General features: G+C 38.2%; 1 protein-coding gene across 10 annotated transcripts in view; it reads right to left on the bottom strand.

Moving 5' to 3' along the window:
- The window catches only part of LOC132401933 (nuclear factor 1 A-type), a 544,334-nt gene that overhangs the window by 53,961 nt on the left and 469,114 nt on the right, over positions 1-21,259 (bottom strand). For all 10 annotated transcript variants that reach the window (XM_059984302.1, XM_059984301.1, XM_059984296.1 and 7 more), the window contains one exon: positions 2,174-2,339. In XM_059984302.1, coding sequence (XP_059840285.1) covers positions 2,174-2,339 — 166 coding nt within the window. The remainder of the gene's footprint in view (positions 1-2,173; positions 2,340-21,259) is intronic.

A 21,259-nucleotide genomic window follows, 5' to 3' on the forward strand; every position in this document is an offset into this window, starting at 1 on the left:
GATCTTACAGTTTGAATTCACCTGATTTGTCATTGTTTTTATAAGTCCCTGATACTTAATGAAGCTCAACCAAAAATTGCTGGTAAAATATTACAAATGTTGGGGTCAGATTTGCTCTGGAGATTTAAGCAATATTGCAAATAGACTTCAAAATGTTTGTTTTGGGTATTTCTTACACTATCAGAGAAACACTTGATGCAAGTGTGAGGAATAGTCACTGATCTCCATAATGTCGCTACACACTAAAGTCAGAAGAATTCTCCTCTCAATTGCTTCCTCTAAAAATACCCCTGCCAAGGCTGGATGTCTGCTGGATGTAGTGAACCAAGCTGGTTGCAGCCACCCTTTACTACCCACCTTCAGTTAGAGACAAACTGACAAGATGCAGAATGGCTCCTCATTATTGATTACAACAGCTGAGCTACAAATTAGGAGGTGAAACTTCCAGTGTTAGGACACCAAGCGTCACATTGAAAATGTCCTCAACAGGAAGTAAAATATGGAAAAGTAACATCTTCTAAATTTTTTTCCTTCCAAATTGCAGGCAGGTTCAATTAATCTTACATTTGATCTATGCAAATGAAGAAGCAGTAATGTAGTTTGCAAGGAATAGATAACCACACTTATTACCTCATTTTTGTTATCTATTTATTATATACTTATTTATTTTTCAAATAAATAGATAAATGCATTCATTGTCTCAATTTTAGAGGCAAAGAAACATATCTTTTGAGTATATTTTCAACTATGCTACCAGCAGCACTGAGAGAATTCTTTGGAAAACATTTTGCAATGTATCATAATGCTTAGTCTCAACTTACTTCAGAAGACATTTTCCCCCCTTGTATTGTAAACCTACTGCCATTCGCAAGAGAATAGCAAGTTTCAATCTATGATTACATCATGCATGCATGATTTATTTATGAAATAGTGAGATGGTTTAACACATGACTGTCACAAGTCTCAATAATCCCATCTATGCTTATGCCTTCTAGTCTATCATATTGATGGTTTTATTAACTGAAAAGCATAAAGGCATGCATCTCGGTTTAAAATCACCAATGATTCTATGTCTCCCATATATGGAACTGCTGACTTCTCTTATACTGTGGGCATAATGTTTCTGGGAAGTTTATAGATCAACATTTTAAAATATTCTGAGCAGTATGTGTACTATACTGTCGAATGAATGAATGGCAAGAAAAGAGAGCCTGAGAGCCACGTGGGTGCATGGGTGGAGAAGAGGGTGGGGTGGGGTGATTCTCCATTTGAACCCAAAGTGGGCACGAGGTTAGCAGTGCACCCCTGCATTTGCAAATCAGGGAAGATATTTTCAGGAATTGAACCTCTTTTTAATACTAGGGCTGCAGGTTTCTGAACGCAAAATTCAGCTGACACTTGCATGGAGTTTCCTTTCTGCCAGTGTCCCAGTGCCCTTTGTGGGATGTCAAGGTGGGGAAATGCATAGTAATAGTCTGAAAGTGGACACGAGTGAGCTCCCTGAAACTCACCTCTCTTCTAAAGGTCCCCAACAATCCTTGGGAAAAATTCATTGAGAAAACTCTGGACACGAATATAGTAAAATTGGAACTAGGGTCTTACTTCCAGCACTAATGGTAATAAGTATTTATTGACTTGCTTGGAAATTGTATCAGGTACCAAGATGGGAGTCCAAGCTGCCCATTATACTTTCTTGTATCAACCTCCCATTTTACAAGCCTGAATCGTATGGCTCATTCCAAGTCATGGACAAAGGCACATTGCTAATAAGTTCTTTATCATGGGACTATTTTTGAAAACAGATGCAAAGAAAACCCTGAACAGTTTTCACATTTCATGTTATTAAGGGAGAAAACACCATTGAAAATGGTCAATTAATGACTGAAATAAAAGCATGATTTATCTGGAAGCCAGCAAATAGATGATTGCAGGAGAAAATTTAAAAAAACCTTATGCTATAGTGAAAAAGAATATTAGTACAGCTTGATATCTTCCATTCAGATGCATGAAAATGATGCAAAGTAACTTTATAACAAAAAAGGATTAACCGACTGGCTATCCACATTAACATTTTTATACATTTAGTTGCGTGACCTAATGTTTGGACCACCTTAGAAGGTCAGCACTTTCTATGTTCATATAACATACATGGGGTTTGCTAAAGTACACTTACTGGGTGAAGTAGGTGAAGCTGCTCCTCCATCTGTAGATGTGGTAGTTGGTTTTGTGTCTGGCACTGGCAGAGGCACAGGCCTAGCCATAGGTGGAGGAGGTGGGGGTGGCAACATTGGGGTGGGAAGGAATGGATTATGGACTTTGCCTTGGCTGCTTCCATTTGGCTGTGGGACAGAGTAAAAATAATAATGAATAAGTCAAAACCACAGCTAAAGAAAAGGATTTGTAAGCAATGATTATAGTTAATGGAGGCAGCATCGGTGTGAAAGAAATGTGATAATAAGCTAAACAACAAAGTTTCTTTCTCAAACCAGGCACAATTCTGTGGCATTCATAAAATTAAACAAAAGCTTGTTTTTAATCAAATCCTCCACACACCTGAACTGAACATAATGTATTATTTTAGTCTGGTCAGGCAAGGGGCATATATTTGATAGAATAATATTAATAACAGACCTTATACATTGTAGCACTACTATTTTAATAACATCTTTACTTTCACTAAACATATTGTATAATAATACTCTGGATGAAATATCACTGGGAATGGTCATGCAAAACATGAGAAAATCTGGAGCCAACCCCACAGACTCAGATTTCTTAAAATCATATACTAAAAAAGGAAAAAAATGCACCTTTTGACTACTTTAAGTACAGTTCAAATTATATTTATCACAAAATGTTGACTGTGAAATTTGATATCCTTACTAGCAGAAAAAATTTCCAATCAGGTACACATAACTGTAATGCAGTAAAATGGAACCTATTAAATACCCTTTAGTGAGAGATCACATTAATCAGGTCATGTCTTAGTGTTACTTCAGAACTTTCCAAAGTAGTGATGTGGACAATAATCTCATATTGTCATGGCATGCACTGCTATATTTGAAAGGGAGGCCCACAAATGCTCAAAAGGATTCAGCTGTCTTTCTCTCACTGCACGAAGATCCCTGCCTAAATGATTACTTCTCGGGGCTGTTAAGAAAGCTTGAAGGTTAAACTCTCTGTATAGCTTACACTCTGTATGGCTGCAAGTAACCATAAAAGATACAAACTTTACTGATGCCCCACTCCCACTCATCAACAGAACCATGGAAAGTTTTCCATCACTTTAAGAGTGTAATGAACTATTCTCAGCACGGTGACTGCAGCTCTGACACTCAAGAAACTCAACACGATCCAAGTCAAAAGCCTGAAGCGCTGAGCGACCAAGCTGCATTAATGCATAGAGATTTCAATGTTTCAGGTTAAGGATTTTTCACTGGAAATGGAAAAGTGAGAAAAAAGTATGTTTTCATTTCAGAGAGGAGAAAGGGTAGTGAGAAATGTCTCAATTACACCCCTCATCCTGCTTCTTGCACAATGATTCACCACCATAAAACATTCATTAGCCCACTACTTGGAGATTGACTTGCAGCATATCTTATCCACAAGGTGCACAGCACCAACTCACCAATATTTTATTGGTAGCTTTTGCAATTTTATAAACCTGTAACCTTAAGCTCCCAGAATGTCAATGACAGCAGGTGCATGGGAACACCAACGTGACAATACCTTGGATTTATACAGTGCATCCAGTGGAATAAAATATTAGATCACTTGCAAGCATTCACATAAACCAGATGTAAAGTGATATGAAAATATAATTGCTGTTCTTTTAATCATCACTGGGTTAAAATCCTGGAGTTTTCTGTCTTCAATAGGTACACAAGGCAATGCAAGGATGGCAGTTACTTAAGGCATGACTCATGCCAGCTTCTCAAAGACCAACAAAAATTTTTAACAAACAGTCTTTCAGAGGTGTTTCTATCTATGGCTACATAAATAAACGAACACCCTCTACCCACGGCAATTTGTACAGACTATTTGTTCTCAAATTTGTGGCTCAAACTCTGGCTCTACAGAAGTTGAATAAATAAAAATCTTAACAATATTTCGCAAATAAGGCTTCTGAGGCAACTATACATTTTCAATTGACACTGCAGGAACAATATGCAGGAAGTCAAAAACAGGTAAGACATATGTAATCAAAGATAGAGTTTTAAGGAATGTCAATGAATGAAGGACCTTAGAGTTCAAGTCCATATTTACCTAAAAGTGGCAACACAGATGTATAGGTTGGTATATGAAATGGTAGTCTTCATACATCACAACACAGGATGTAAGAATTGTGGTGTTCTGTAGTTAGACTGTGGTTAGTGTCAACGCTGATGCATAGGGTGGTGAAGAAGGTATATGAAATGGTAGTCTTTATACAGCAGGACACAGAATATTAGAGTCCTGGTATTCTGTCGTTTGATTGTAGTACTGCGTGGAGTTTTGGTTGCTACACTCTAGGAAGAGTAATTGCGCTGCAGAGAATGCAGAGGAAATTCATTAGGATGCTGGAGACACAAAACACTACAGATGCTGGAGTCTGGAGCAACAGCAATCTGCTGGAGAACCTGAAATCCCCTTTTCTTGCACACAAATGTTACTTGACCTATTGAGTTCCTGAAGCAGATTGTTAATTTCACCAGGATGTTGCATGAATTGAGTGACTTCAGTAATGGGGAGAGAAGTTGGGTTTGCTTTTCCTGACAGCAAAATAGGCTGAGGGTGATCTGACAGAGTTATATTAAATTTCAAAACATGCAGATAGGGTAGGTCCTCAGACACTTTTTCACACATTGCACATCGAAAGTAAGAGGGATAGGTTTAACTTGAGAGGAAGAACTTTAAAGCAGACTTGAGGGGAAAGTTTCTATTTTTTAAATATAGAGAGTGGTTAATATCTGGAACCCAACACAAGTGGAGGTAATAGAGACAGATAGAATCACAACATTTAAGATAGACTTAGACAGGTACTTAAATAAACAAAGTTTAGAAGGATATGGACCTAATGCAAGCACATAGAATTAGCATCAATGGTGAAAAGTGTCAGAATGGACTAAGAGGCTGAAGGCCAACTCTGTGACTATTTGAATGTGTAATTTAGTATATCCTTCAAAGCTAAGAAAAGAATGTAAACCAAAAATGGCAAACATAGGAATAAGGTACAATCACAGGCCATTAAGAATCACAAGCCACTTCTATGAAATTATTTAACTTGCAAATATATATTCCAGTCTATCATCTAAACACTGGTGAGAAAACAACGTTTATCAACCAAGAGAATAATACACTTGACATAAGCAGTGCATACAATGAAAAATACAGTAATACTATACTAGTAAGATTTCAGAAGATATAGATCTGGGCAAAAGAATATATGAAAGTGCCTATTTAATGCAGAGACCTCAGAATGAATGAAACAATGAGACACTCAAGCATTTCTCCTTTTCTACAATGAAAGATCTCCTAAAGCATATTAACTTATTGACCATTGAACTGCTTCTTAATTAGTTCCTTTACAAATAACAATGGCAATATTGTGTGGCACTGTGTCAAAACGATCATCAGTGAAAGAGGAGACTCAGCCCATTCATCCACTGACTATCATTATTCAAAACTGTATCAGAAGAGAGAAACTTCAAATCTCAAATGTTTTATCTGTGAGTTATTTGGCTTGTGCTGATAATGTACTCTGTTTACATGTTTCTCAGGTAATAATTCTTGAAAGTATGCCAAAGGATTGTTGGCAATACACAGAAGGTGACAATCAATAATGCTCTGTAATCTAGGAGAATGAGCCATTGCAAACAGGGCTCCCTCTCAAGCTACAAGAAGTAGTTCCTGCTGATAATGATGTAGGTCAACCTGGAACAAACCAAAACATCAGTTAAAACTTATTTGCTACAATGGATAGGGATGCTATTCTGCGGTGTTACCTCAAACACAACATAGCAGTGGTGACATTATGTAATAATAAATGAATGACTACCCCTGAGAGAAAACATGAAGCAATAAGTACCCTAAAAATCAGAACTTCTCCTTTGAATCTCAGCCTCATTGTGTGTTGTTCTTTGTGTGATCAAGGTACCTACATCTACTGCAATAGTTTGCCCTCCTGTTTGTATACAACACATAGTTCTTCCTACTCCATGGTTGTTACCAGCAAACTGACGATGCTTATGCCATTATTGTGAGGTGATAGTTACATTACACTATCTACCTCTATTGGAACTCTTGTAGAATCCTGGCCATTTCTGTCTAAGTTAATTCATCAAGACAAATGTTCATCATGTGTTATTCAATATTAAACAGAAGTCAATACATTCTGAAAAGTGAAACCTATAATGAAAGTTGAAGACTACGCTTTGAGCAAAAAAAAACAGTTTGGAGATTTATAAAATAGGATTCTAATGAAGAGAGGGAAGAAAAACACTTCATAAAAATGTAAATAAAAGTGGAATATGCTGGAAATATTGGTGAATTAATTCTCAGGTCTGTGTATTTTGCTTTTCAATTACTGTTGAATTTATGTCATTTCTTGTCCAACAAGGCGATCTAACAAAATAGAATAATCAACCTGAAATATTAATACTGTTTCTTGCTTCACAGACACTGCTTGACTTATTGACATTTCTAGAATTTCCTGCTTAATTTGGATTTACCACATAAGAACCTAAGAAGGAGCAGGAGTAGACCATCCGGCCCATCGAGCCTGCTCTGCCATTCAATAAGATCATGGCTGATTTGGCCATGGACTCATCTCCACCTACCTGCCTTTTACCATAGCCTTTAATTCCCCTACCATGCAAAGATCTATCCAAGTTTGTCTTAATCATGGGCAGTTTTCCCTCTTTGCATTACGTTACTGAAACTTAACAGCCCAAATTCCAGTCAGTTTCATCCAATTCATGCCATCAGCTTTAGTGTTGAAGTAAAAGTTGTATTCTAGCAAGGTGGTCAACTAATCACTAAGGATAAACTACTAATATACTAAGAATATTATATTTCCTTACAACATAGGATGAGGTCAGTTGGCACACTGACTATGCTGGATCTCAGACCAGTCCCATCAATTCCATTCCTCCAGGCATTTCGCTGATACATTTTCTTTCAAATGCCCATAACTCTACCCACCAGTCACACACATGAGTAACAATTTACAGTGGTTAATTAATTCAGCAACTGACTTTGGGATGTGTGAAGAAATCAGTGTGCAGGAAAAACTGCAGAGTCAGAGGGTGAATACGCAAATTCCATACACAGCATCAAAGATCAGTACAGAACTAATAGAAGCTTAAAGCAGCAGCACTACCGCTGACTGCCAAGCCACCACTTTCATTGCCTGTAAGCATTACTAATCCTTTTAATAGAAATCTTTATTCCATAATATCAAATTTTGGTGCCTCATTTTAAGATGGACCCTGAAGTTTCAGGAACCTATAGATGGAGCAGAATGTTTTCAAGGATGATACATTATACAATGGAGAAGCAGCAGATACTCTCCTAACAGCAAGAGTTTAAGAGGAGGTATTTTACATACATTTAAAAGCTCAGCTAAATTAAGTAAAGTTGTTTCAAGAAGCTGAAGAACCAAAGGACGAAGACTGGGGGAAATGTTTGTGCCAGAGGCAAGATGAGGATAACTTTTCAATGCTACATTGGGAAAGACTTGGAAAGTAGTACCAGACTGCCTAGATTCAGCAGCGTTCTTGAAAATGAAACTGGAAAAGTGCTTTTAGGACAACGAATGCAGGAACACAAGAAAAGAGTGAAGGAATAGATCAGTGATTCCCAAGGGGTGGCAGTATCACTCCCCCCCCACCGTGGGGGGTGCAGTTATGTGTCCTAAGGAGGCTTAGGGAAATAGAAGTCGTTGGAGGGTGTTCAAGATTCTGGGAGGGGCGGTAAGTGGTACCCTAACTTGAGGCACAAGACCTGACCAACCGATCATGTCAACTTGTTGCTATCATCAACTTTTGATAGACATTCACAGTTTGTTTTAATTTTTTATTTCAATTTAGCCCTATTATAAATATGTACGGCGTGATCTCTATAAGTCTGAAGGTGGTGAAGCCTTGAATTCTAATCCTGCTAAGAAATAAAAACTACAGAAAAATGTGTCAATACAATGTTACATATCTGGAGTATGATTTTACTCTGTTTCCATCTGGTCAGCAATGCCCCATGTATCTTATTTGCAAATACTGTACTGTCTAATGAAGCCACGAAACTATCACGATTACAGGAACACTTCAGTAAAAGACAACCTGTAAAGGCTACTTATGATATTACTCAGTTTCAGAAGATGAAAGAAGCACTTAAGATACATTGCACACTCATGTCCTTTGCCAAGAAAGTTAAAAATGACCTTGATAGTGGTCTCATTGTTTCTTATAACATTTCCAAAATGACAGCAAAGTGTGTAAAATCTCATACAATTGGTGAAAGATTAATAACGCCTGCTATATCAGAAGTGGTCACCACTGTTCTCAAAATAGATACCAGTATTTTAAAATCAATTCCTATGAGTAATAACTCTATAGCTTGTTGTAGTGATGAAATAAGTGAAGACATTGAGCATGAACTATACACAGATCTACAAAAGACAAAATTTGGGATACAACTGGATGAGTTAACTGTGCAAGAATACGAGTCATTGCTAATGGCATATGTATGGTTTATCAAACGTTTATGAAGAGATTCTCTTTTGTAAAAAGATAAAAAACAAATATTAATGGAGAATCAATCTACAATGAGCTCATAATGTATATTGAGTGCAAAACTATTCCAACTAGGAACATGATTTCTTGTTCAACAGATGGAGCACTATATACAACAGGCCGCCATGCTGGTTTAGTGGCATTTATGAAAAAATATCTTCCGAGTCTATTTGCAATCCATTGCGTAATTCATCGTCAACATCTCGCAGCCAAAAACCTTGGCCAGTCACATTTTTCAAGCATGAATCTTATAACAATTTCTATCTACAAAATTATAGCTCATCCATTAAATAGCAGAATATTTCACCAGTTATGGCAGATAATGATGAATGCTTGCTTCTTACACTGAAGTGCATTGACTAGCAAAAGGCTGCTGCTTAAATTATTTCTTTGATCTTTTTGATACTATGGTGAATTTTTGTTCAAAGTGGACAAGAACTTGGGAAACAAGATTGAATTTCTAACGTAGAGATATGGCATACCTAACCAGTCTATATAACAAAAAGAGCATTCTAAATATGAAACTGCAGGGTGAGAATTCCAGTTTAATTCAGGCAAAAAGTGCCATGTCCTCTTATATTGGAAAATTGAAAATATATAAACAAAACATTGGAAGAAGAATGTTCTCACAGTTTCCCTGCATAGACAGTATGGCACTCTCTTTCACTGATGGTGATTTCCAAGAGTACTGCTCACACCTGCAGTCGCTGAAGAAGGATTTTCAGAATCGATTCTGAACAATCTGGAAATTCCGGACTGGGTAATTAACCCATTTCTTTGCAAGGTGGAAGCACAGGAAGAAAGCTTGCAAGAAGAAGTTATCAAAATTCAGAATGATGAAGAAACAAAATGCTTTTCAAAAATGTCAGCTTTTGTGGTATGCGGCTATACTTTCATACGAAGTTTACTGCTCTTTGGAGAAGATCCAATTTGCTCTTCATTGCATTTCCATCCTCCTACCTTGTTGAAAGAGACTTCAGTGCAGAGATCCACATACTCACAAAAAACTGAAACTCCTTGGACATTATTACGTGTGGGGACTTTTATTGTCACAACTTGAACCAGATATTTCAACTGTTGCTATGAACCATCAAGCTTAAGGATCACATTGATATTGACGCTGCTGTACAGCATAGGTAAATGTGTAAGCTAGGTTTAAAGACAAATAAAAATTTAAAGCAGGCAACACACACAAAAAGCTCTAAAATCTCAGCAAGCCAGGCAGCACCTACAGAAAAGAATATAGTTAACTTTTTGGGCGAAAATCCTTCGGCAGGCCTCTCCGGACTTTTCAGTCCCACTGAAGTCTCTCGGCCTGAAACATCTACTGTACTCTTTTCCGAGATGCTGCCTGGCCTGCTGAGTTCCTCCAGCATTTTGTGTTTGTTGCTTGTATTTCCAACATCTACAGATTTACTCTTGTTTGTGATTGAAAATTTAAAGCAGAATCATTTTTCTCATGTTAGCATATGGTAGACATGTTCTTACACTATGGGTATGCCAGAAAGTATATTATGCCTCAGATGGGCTTTGGAAAGTATGAAATTGGTTTAGGGAGGCATAGGCAAGTATAAAAGTTCTTTAGGGGGCTGTTGGGAAACACTGGAATAGACTAATAGAATCGAAAGAGGATAGCTAGAAATACTTTGCAGGCTAGACAACAGGGAGAGAGAAACAATTAAAGTTTCAGGTCAGTGACCTTTTATCAGACTTACAGCTTCCATAATGGTTTACTTTTGAAAGGGACCAATTGGGTAGGCCTTTTTAAAAAAGATAGTTTTGATAGGTTCTTTGGGGCTGAACAGCCTGCTCATTTTCTATGACTCTAAATAAAATACTGTATGTAACTAGACAACAGGAGGATTGTGAATAGTGACCCATCCTTAAAGCTTCTTTGCATTTATTTCAGCTTTGCTGTAACTGAAGTTTGAAGAGCTTTTTGCAACTCCTAACTCCTGATGTGGTGCTGGGAAATCAATTGAATCTCTGCTTTTCTTAAAAGGACAAGAAACATGCCTGGGAAAGTCATGTTGCATTTCAGGGTACTGGCATCCATCTGCTTGCAGCTCAAAACCGGAATGCTCAGGTAAGTGCATATATACTTGCACAAGAATGAGATCTATTGCATCAAAGAAGCAATGATGAAAAGCATTATCATACTGTGAAGGAAGCTTACAGGCAGACACTTTCGCACTGATAACTGCACCAATTTAAACATATCAAGATCACTTCAAACAGCCACGAGGAACACTGCAACGATCAATTGTGTAATAGATATGTGAAGCAGGTCTCCGGCATGGTTTGTGTTATCATCATATCTCACTCCCTTTCTGTACATTCAACAACACTTTAACAGAGATCTGCAACTAAGGCTGGCAGGATTCCTGAAAATCAGCATGATTATTGATTGCAATCACATGACTCAAATATTCCGTTACAGTATGCCACTATTTATAGAAATCACAAAGATTTCTCTTCCCCTCCTAATGCATCTGTAACTAACAAGAAATAAATATGTATATTTCTTCAACATTATTTGCAACACCTTCAGTTTCAATCACCCACAGTCTCTGGAAATCTGAATTAGCCTGATTGCTGGAGACTCAAACCAAACTCCTGGGCCATTTGACTTCCTGGATTTCCCAACACACAAACTGATCATTAACATAATGAGATATAGGGGATGGCCAGAGTTACAAAAATACACCATCAGCAATCTTAACAAGTACATCTGGATGAGTCTGGAGCTATTCCTGACTATAGCCAGTGAAATATTCTTGGATTCTTGCTGCCTGCTACTCGGTGACACCACCACCGGCAAACAGAACAACTGGCCGTGCAACCTGCACCTGCTGGAGGGAGGGCACTTGCTGCACACAAGCTGCCCGCTGACCAATTTGCATCTGACAAAAATTATTTCAGAATGTAAGCATAAGTTGCATTGTTGTTCCATCTTGTGTTGCAATGTAGCCTTCACTTCAAAATTAAGTACAGAATTTTATGAACAATTATTGTGATGTTAAACCACATTAAATACTCTATATAGCCAGTTAATTATCATGGCAATGATATTCTGTAAAGCCTAACTATCCAAATCTTATTTATTAAGAATGTGCTGATCAGTTGCTGTAAATGACAGATAATTGAATTAAACAACAAGGACCCTATACACTGAATGACTGTAAACATGTTCAGAGCAGGCAGACAGTAACATCAGATGACGTGGATGCAGGAAGAACATTCTGCTGCTCTCATGGATAGTGCTGGAATCAGATAAAAACAACTGTCATATACACTTTGCATTAATGGAAGGTATACATTTAACCCTTCAGCTGGTTTGACTCAGTTAAATTCATTTAACTTCTAACAATAATGCTCCATTTAACTGAGTGGTAGACTTAGCAATGGAAGAAGTGATGGCCTCATTCACACTGCTACAGAGCACTCAGTACATTTCCATGTCAGAGATGTTCCTCCCTTTCTATTAATCCTTCAAGCATGACTTCAGCAGTGCCTGTTGTTCCCTGGTCAGCTGCTCCCTGGAAGTTGCTTTACAATCAACACAGCTTTGCATTTGAAACTTTAAACTGTTATAACAATTATTAAACTTGTACAAGCAAGCAATACCCTGCCTTTAATGTAAAGCAGCAGCTTCAGCGGCAGGCTGCTGTCAATGCAATGCTCCTCAGACAGGATGAAGAGATCATTACTCCCCAACGCCATTCGGCTCTACAATTCAACCACCAGGGGCAAGACATGTTAAAGTGCCGGGGTTAGGACTGAGCTTAAGTTACCACTCAATGCACTTTAGTAAACTATTTAAGAACTTTTTAAAAGCTATTTATTAATGCTTTTTGGGACAGTGATTTTAGATGCATATCATATTTATACGGAGTTAAATACTGTATGTAATTAGTTTTGCTACAATAAGTGTATGGGACACTGGAAAAATGTTGAATTTCCCCTTGGGGATGAATAAAGTATCTATCTATCTAATTGTGAAGGCAACCTGGAACTTCCTGGGTAGAAGACTTGGTAAGAGTAGGGTGACATTGCTTTATTCACTCCAAAGAATTGTGGGTGCACACTGCACAAGTGTGATCCACAAACTTTTGCTCAAGTACAAAACTTCAGGCCCTAGCATCATATTGTGACAACTTTGCATCAATTTGTTCCATTATAGATTCCCATGTCAACATAAATAATGGATGCCGCCTTTGTAAACCTGTCGCAATTTTTCTCACTCAGCAAGGGCAGTGCGAGCTTTTGTATAAGCCTAGGGTGTGCTATTTCAAATACAAATGTCTGCTGCCCCTGAAGATTGCACTTGGTATTGATTCCTGAGAGCAATGCAGTGACAGATTGTCTAGTAATACCATGATGACCTGGAAACTATGGCTGGATGCGTGCCTGGCATTTTGTGCTAAAAGCAACGGCTTGGGATTGGATATGGAACAGATGGCAAGTCAATGAAGTCTAGAGTGAGAAATTCAATTTTCTGACTGCATCATCTTGCACATGGTCAAAGCTTAGGGCGGAATTGTCCTCTCCTGCCCTCCACTGGATACAAGATTGGCAATGCATGCTGATGTAAAACCGAGTGCACTTGATCTAGTTATGATCCTGACAGACAGGATTTTGTTGGGCAACACACATAGGTTACTAGAGGAGAAGAAATCCTAACATTCTCACATATACTTTAGTTATGCCTCAAAGTTCTTTCAAATTGCTCAATACCTGAGGAAATTCCAAATAAGCTTCAAGGATCCTAACTCTAACCCTTATCAACTACAGCTTGGCATTCAATGCTTCCCCCACTTTCCATCACTCCCCCCCCCAGAACTAATCAATAAGTTTCAAGATTTTGGCTTCAGTACCTCCTTGTCCAATTGGATCTTCATTTTCTCACTTGCAGACCCTAGTAAGTCCAGATTGGCAATAGTATCTCCTGCACAATCTCCATCAGCACAGGTGCATCTCAAGGATGTATGCTTAGCCTGTTGCTCCACACCCTTCAAAGTTATGACTGTCTGGCTATGCACAGCTCCAATACCATTTTTAAATTTGCTGATGACATCATTATCGTAGGCCGAATCAAAGGTGGTGACAAATCAGGAGGGAAATTGAAGTCTGGCTGAGTGGTATCTCAACAACAACAACCTCGCACTCAATGTCAGCAAGAGCGAGGAGCTGGTCTTTGACTTCAGGAAGAGGAAGCCAGAGGTCTATGAGCCAGTCTACATTGGGGGATCAAAGCTGCAGAGGGTCAGTAGCTGTAAATGCCTTGGGGTTATTATTTCACAGGACCTGTCCTAGGCCCTGCATGTAAGTGCAATTATGAAGTGAGTACAGCAGGGCCTCTACTTCCTTAGAAGTTTATGAAGATATTGAATGACAAACTTCTAAAAATGTGTGGTGCAGGGTACATTGACTGGTTGCATTACAGCCTGGCATGAAAACACCACTGCCCTTGAATAGAAAATCCTACAATAAGTAGTGGATATGGCCTCATCCATCACGGGTAAAGCCTTCCCCACCATTGAACACATCTACAAGGAGCGCTGTCACAGGGATCATCAGGAATCCCCACTACCCAGGTCATGCTTTCTTCTCGCTACTGCAAGATGGTGGTACAGGAGTCTCAGGACTCACACCACCAGGTTCAGAATCAGTTATACCCCTAAGCATCTGGCTCTTGAACCAGTGGGGGATAACTTTATTCAGCTTCACTTGCCCCATCACTGAACTGTTCCCACAACCTATGGACTCACTTTCAAGGACTCTTCATCTCATGTCCCTGATACTTATTGCTTATTTATTTATTGCTAATATTGTCTATTTTGTATTTGTGCAGTTCGTTATCTTTTGCACATTGGGGTTTTTGTCTGCCCTGTTGAGCGCCGTCTTTCATTAATTCTGTTATGGTTCTTGGATTTATTGAGTATGCCTGCAAAAAATGAATTTCAGGGTTGTTTCTGGAGACATATAATGTATTTTAATAATAAATTTACTTTGCACTTTGATTGGCTTTACATAAGAGTATGATCAGAATCAAGTTTATTATCAGAAGCATATTTCATGTAATTTGTTGTTTTATGGCAGCAGTACAATGCAATATACTATAAATTACAATAAGAAATATATATCTAGTAGGGGTTATTATTGCATAGCCTTCTGAAGATGTCTGTGATGGTGGGAAGACTTGTATCTGTGATGGAAATGGCCAAATTTACAACCTTCTGCAGTTTTTCCAATTCTGTCCAATGGCTCGTCATATCTGATGATGGTGGAACTAGTTAGAATGCACTCCACAGTACATCTGTAGAACTTCTTTGAGTCTTTAGTGAGGCTAGGGATGCCAAGTGGATAAAACAACAGAAATTCTAGGGAGAGATGTGGCCCATTTCATGTTTACAAACACAAGAGATTCTGTAAGTGCTGGAAATCCAGAGTAACACACACAAATGCTGGAGGAACTCAGCAGGTCAAGCAGCGTCTATGGGGGGGAATAAAGAGTTGATGCTTCGGGCTGAGATGTTTCAGCCAGAAATGTTGACTCTTTATTGCTTTCCATAGATGCTGCTTGACCTGCTGAGTTCTTCCTGCATTTCCTCTTTGCTGGGCCTGGAAATGTTTTATAGTTAAAAAAAAATCTATCCTAATATTACTGTTGAAATTTTTAAGCTAACATGGAGTAAACAGGATACTGTAGGAGATCGGCCCTTACTGATACTATTTAATCCACAGTCAATCAGCAAATCTACATCATGAATACCTTTGTGAAGATTGGTTGTTTTTTTTTTATACACACAACTGGGGGAGCTCAAGCTAACTGAATGAGTTTTAAAATATTGAATCTGCACTTTTACTATTATATAATTCATGAGTTTTCAGATGATCTGAGCAAATGAATCCTCAGGCATGAATGTTGGTATATTGATTTGATGTCTGGATAAGTAGGTATCTTCTAACTCACTGCAGACAGTATCCACTACGTGTTGTCTGGTATGTCTGAAAGCATGATTACATAAAATAATGCCTTGAGTGTAATATATTTTATACACCTGCTTTAAACAGAATCAGAAATTGTCAGTTAGAAGCCCACAGTACAAAAGATGCTTTGTTACTTTAGGTGCTCTGACGCTAAGTAATTGATAGATTATTTAAATGCTTTCTTTAGCCAGATGCAGTGCAAGTTTACTGCAGAAATTATTATCTTTGTTCAAAAGAATAACTCTTACTCACTGACCTTAAAATCTCAAAAGATGGAATATTCCCAAATGAGATTTTTCCTGAAAACTATGACTGAGAAACAAAGCTATGTACAGAGAGGTGATGAGAGACTAGAGGAATTCTAATCATTTTAAAATTTATAATTTTGATTGTTAATATAGAAACATATGCACTATAGTGAAAATTGTTTCAAAGAGATTTGGGAAGTTTATCCACAAAAGTCACAAGTCTATTTACTATTTAAATGGGAAAGACTGAGCAGAAATCTGTCAAGTCTTTCCCATCTGAACACAATTAGATCAACAGAGTTACTCAGTTAAGGTGTAAGACCAACTGCACCAGAAAACTTTTACTTTTATCCAGGTTAGACCAAACTGTAAGCTTATATAGAGGTGTCCCTTTTGTGGACTCTCAATACAGATTGGTTGAACAGGACTGATCTCGCAGTTGTACTGATGGAACACTACTGATTGGGTCAAAATCCTCTATTTTAATGTCGTGATTGAAGATTACTATCCTGTTGAAAAAGCTTGATCACAAATAGATTCAAGTTACAACAAGCATAATCAATAGATATGTGTTATATTAATTAGCTTTGTCTTTTTGCTGATGACATGATAACCCTTTTTTCTAATTTGCCATTTGCTATATCTGTATATGTTGTTCCCCTTCATATGACTTGTCCTACAACTTCAGATCTTCAACCCTCTATTTGTGACTGTGTAGTCCCTTCCCTTTTTTACACATTTCGTTTTTGTCAACCATGTTAAACGATAACTATAAATTTGATCGACTCTCAGTTTTTGCTAATAATCACTTATGCTGATTCTTTTTGGAAGAACATTTGGAAAATGTCTGTAGATACTTCCCTGTCCATCAGTTTCATGGCTTCTTAAACATGCAACTAGCTTAGTCAGATATTATGACTATTAAATCTCTGCATTTCTCATAGATAATTTCAATAGCTTCAGAATCAGAATCAGGCTTACTATCAACTCCAAAATGTTGTGAAATCTGTTGTTTTGAGGCACAGTGAAATACACAAAAATTACTCTAAGTTACAATGAGAAATATTTCAAAAATAAATAAATAGTGCAAAAAGAAATATTATTTATGGGTTCATAGGCCATTCAGAAATCTGATGTCTGAGAGGAAGAAGCTGTTTTTAAATTGTTGAATGTGTGTCTTCAGGCTCCTGTACCTGCTCCCTGATAGTAGAGAATAGTAGAGGGCATGTTTTGGATGGTGTGTGTCCTTAATGATGGATGCTGCCTTTTTGAGGTACTGGACTTTGAACACGTCCTTGATGGTGGGGAGGCTAGTTTCCATGATGGAGCCGGATAAGTCTACAACTGCAGCTTTTTTCGAACCTATGCATTGAAACCTCTATACAGGCTGTGATGGAACCATTCAGAGTACTCTCCATGGTTCATCTATGGAAATTTGTCAGTTTTTGGTGGTATGTGTCAAATGTCACTCCATTCTTTCAGAAGGGAGCAAGGCAAATGATAGGATATTCTAGGCCAATTTGCCTGACTTCAGTGGTTGGGAAGATGTAATTAATGAGGATAAAGGGACAGCTACAGACACATGGCAAAATAGGCTGAAGTCATTGTTTCCTTCATGGAAAATCTTGTCAAAGCTATTGGAATTCTCTGAGGATGTTGTTTACTTGAATTTTAAGAAAACCTTTGACAAGGTGTCACACATGAGGCTTCTAAACAATATGGGAGCCCATGGGATTACAGGAAAGATACCAGCATGGATAGAAAATTGGCTGACTAGCACAAAGCAAGGAGAGAGAATAAGGGTGGACTTTTCTAGTTTGCTGGCAGTTGCTAGTGGTGTTCTGTAGTGGTTGGTGTTGGGTCTGCTACTTTTTACGTTATATGCTAATGATCGGGATGATGGAATTGATGGCTTTGTGGCCAAGCTTGTGAATAACACAAAGATGAGTAGAGGGACAGGTAGTGTTGAGGAAGCAGGGAGTCTACGGAAGGACTTATACAAATTAGGAGAATGGACAAAGATGTGGCAGAAGTAATACCGAGTGGGGAGATGCATGGTCATGCATCTTTGTAAAGGGCATAAAAGCATAGACTATTTTCTAAATAAGGAGTGAATTCAGAAATCAGAGGAGCAAATGGATTTTGGAGCCCTAGCGCAATGTTAGCATTCACTTCAAGTGGACTAGAATATTAAAGCAAGATGTAACATTAAGGCTTATAAGGAGTTGGTCAGAACATATTTAGAGTATTGTGAGTAGTTTTGGGTCTCATATTTAAGAAAAAATGTGCTGGGATTACAGAGGACCCAGAAGAGGTTTACAATAATCATCCTGGAAATGGAAAGCTTAATGAATGAGAAGTATTTGATGGCTCTTGGCATGTCCTCACTGGAGTTTAGAAGACTAGGGTTGCGGGTGGATCTCATGAACATTGAAAGATCTGGATAGTGAGACAGCCTAGGACCACAGGGCACAGCTTCAGAATACAGACAGAGGATGTTAAATCTGTTAGATTAATTGGAATTCTGTGGAAGCCAAAATCTTGGATATATTTAATGCAGAGGTTGATAGGTTCTTGAGTAATATGGGCACCAAAGGTTATGGGGAGAAGGCATGAGAATGCTTTTGAGAGGGAAGATAAATCAGCCATGCAGTACAGACTCAATGGGACGAATAGCCTAATACAACTCCTTTGTCTTACGGTCTTATTCTAAATCTCTCCAAACTCCTAATGGAGTGCAGCAGCTGGTGTGCATTTTTCATGATTGTACCAATATGTTGGGCCCAGGACAGATCCGCCGAGGTGTTGACACTCAGGAACTTCATGCTGCTCACCCTTTCCAATGATGACAGCCTCAATAAGGACTGTTGCATGCTTCCCCACCTTTCCCTGGAGAAGTCCACAATCAATTCCTTGCTCTTGTTGATGTAGAGTGCAAGTTGTTGTTGTGATACCATCAAACTCAATACACCTCCTCATCACCATCTAAGATTTTTGTCAACAACAGTTGTGTCACAGTTTACAGATGACAACTGAGCCAGACAGCCACACAATCGTGAGTGTAGAGAGAGCAGAGCGGTGGGCTGATCATGCATCCTTGTTGATTGTCAGCAAGGAGATGCTATTTCCAATCTGCATTGACTGTTGTTTCTCAATGAGAAGGTCCAGAAGTTAAGGAACCAAGGGTCCAGTTGCAGAGGAAGGTATACATGTTCAGGTTTTGAAGCTTGCTGATCAGCTCTGAGGGAATGCGAATGTTGAACACTGAGCTATAAATGATAAACAGCAGCCTATCGGAGGTACTGCTGTTGTCCAGGTGGTCCAATTTCAAGTATAAAGCCAGTGAGATTGCACCTGATGTGGACTTGTTGTGGCGGGTGGCAAATTGCAGTAGGTCCAGGTCCTTGCTCAGGCAGGAGTTAATTCTAGCCATGACCAACCTCTTAAAGCACTTCATTACAGTAGATCTGAGTGTTACCAGGTCCTAGCACTCCCCCTGCAACTGAATCCTTGAATTACTCATCAGAAGAGCACAGAGAGTAAGGACTGAAAATAACATCCCTTTTTAGAATGGAAATGAGGAGGAATTTCTTTAGCCAAAGAGTGGTGAATCTGTGTAATTCTTTGCCACAGGCATCTGTGGAGGCCAAGTCTTAATGTATATTTAAGGCAGAGGTTGATATATTCTTGATTAGTCAGGGCATGAAGGGGTATGGAGGGAAGGCAGGAGAATGCTGGGAAATTAAATCAGCCATGATGCAATGGCAGAACACACTCAATGTGTCAAATGGCCTAATTCTATTCCATATACAACCCCAAGATTCATTTTCGTGTTGGAATATTCAACATTTCCATAGAATTATAACTATAACTGTCTCAATGGAAGATCAACCAGAGTTCAGAAGACAATTATCATAATTTTGAAAGGATAAACAAAGGCAGAATACAGAGTTATTGGCAGGACTCTTGGAGGTGTGGAGCAAAAGAGGCATCTCAGAGTAATGTGTATAGTTACTACGCAAGTTGACAGTGTGGTTAAGAAGGTGTAAGGTTGATATGAATATTAAAATTGATGAAACAAGTTGGTCAAGATTATGTCTTGACAGTGTGACAAACAATAAATGTTTGTCTAAGATTAGTACAATATAACTTTTTACATCAAATATATATTACACCACAAAAAATAAAGAGATTAAACAAATTTATCTGATCGATGTTTTCGATGTAATCAAGAAATTGGTACTTTTTTGCACTCTACTTGTTTTAAAATTCAACCTTTTTGGACAAATTTAAGAGTTTTACTGGAACAAATTATTGGAATACAACTTCCACATAATCCAACATTATTTTTACTAGGCAATATTGAAGGGATAAGATTGAAATCCAAATTGAATAAATATCAGAAAGAATTCATAAAAATTGCTTTGGCAGTAGCCAAAAAGGCTATTGCAGTTACTTGGAAATTGGATTCATACTTAAGTATAGATTGTTGGAAGAATGAAATTTTTAGCTGCATTCCACTTGAAAAAATTACTTATAATTTAAGAGATAAGTATGAAATATTTCTGAAAATTTGGCACTCTTATTTACAAAAAATAGGATTAAATATATAGGTGCTCCAAAGATAAAATTATTGGTTATCTGGGGAAAGAAATAAATATACATATTAAAGCTATTATGAACTCCATGGAGCATGTGGGGATCTTCCGATATCCAGGCATTCTTTCTTTCTTTCTTTTCTTCTCTTTTTTTTCCATAGGGATCTGTTAGTGGGGAGGGGGGAAGGGTTGATAATTTTTTTTCTTTCTGTAACCTATTTGAAAATTCAATAAAATTTTTTTTTAAAGGTGTAAGGTGTGTAGGCCTTCATTAGTTGAGGAATTGAATTCAAGAACCGTGAAGTAATGATGCAGCTTCATGAAACCCTGGTTAAACCATCCTTGGAACATTGTGTTCTGGTCGCAACATTATTTCCTTTGTTAGCGATACAGTGCGGAGTAGGTCCTTCCTGCCCTTCGAGGCATGGCACTCCAGCAACCCCCGACAAACTCGATTAATTCAAATCTAATCACGGGACAATTTACAATGACCAATTAACCTACCCTGGTAATCCTTGAACTGTGGGAGGAAACCCATGCATTCCATGTTGGAGGATGTACAGACTCTTTACAGGTGGCGTTGGAACTGAACGCCAAACTCTGGAATGTTCCGAGCTGTAATAGCGTCCCACAGATGACTACGCTACTGTGG

This window comes from Hypanus sabinus, chromosome 11 (assembly GCF_030144855.1).
Source record: "Hypanus sabinus isolate sHypSab1 chromosome 11, sHypSab1.hap1, whole genome shotgun sequence".
Lineage (NCBI taxonomy): Eukaryota > Metazoa > Chordata > Chondrichthyes > Myliobatiformes > Dasyatidae > Hypanus > Hypanus sabinus.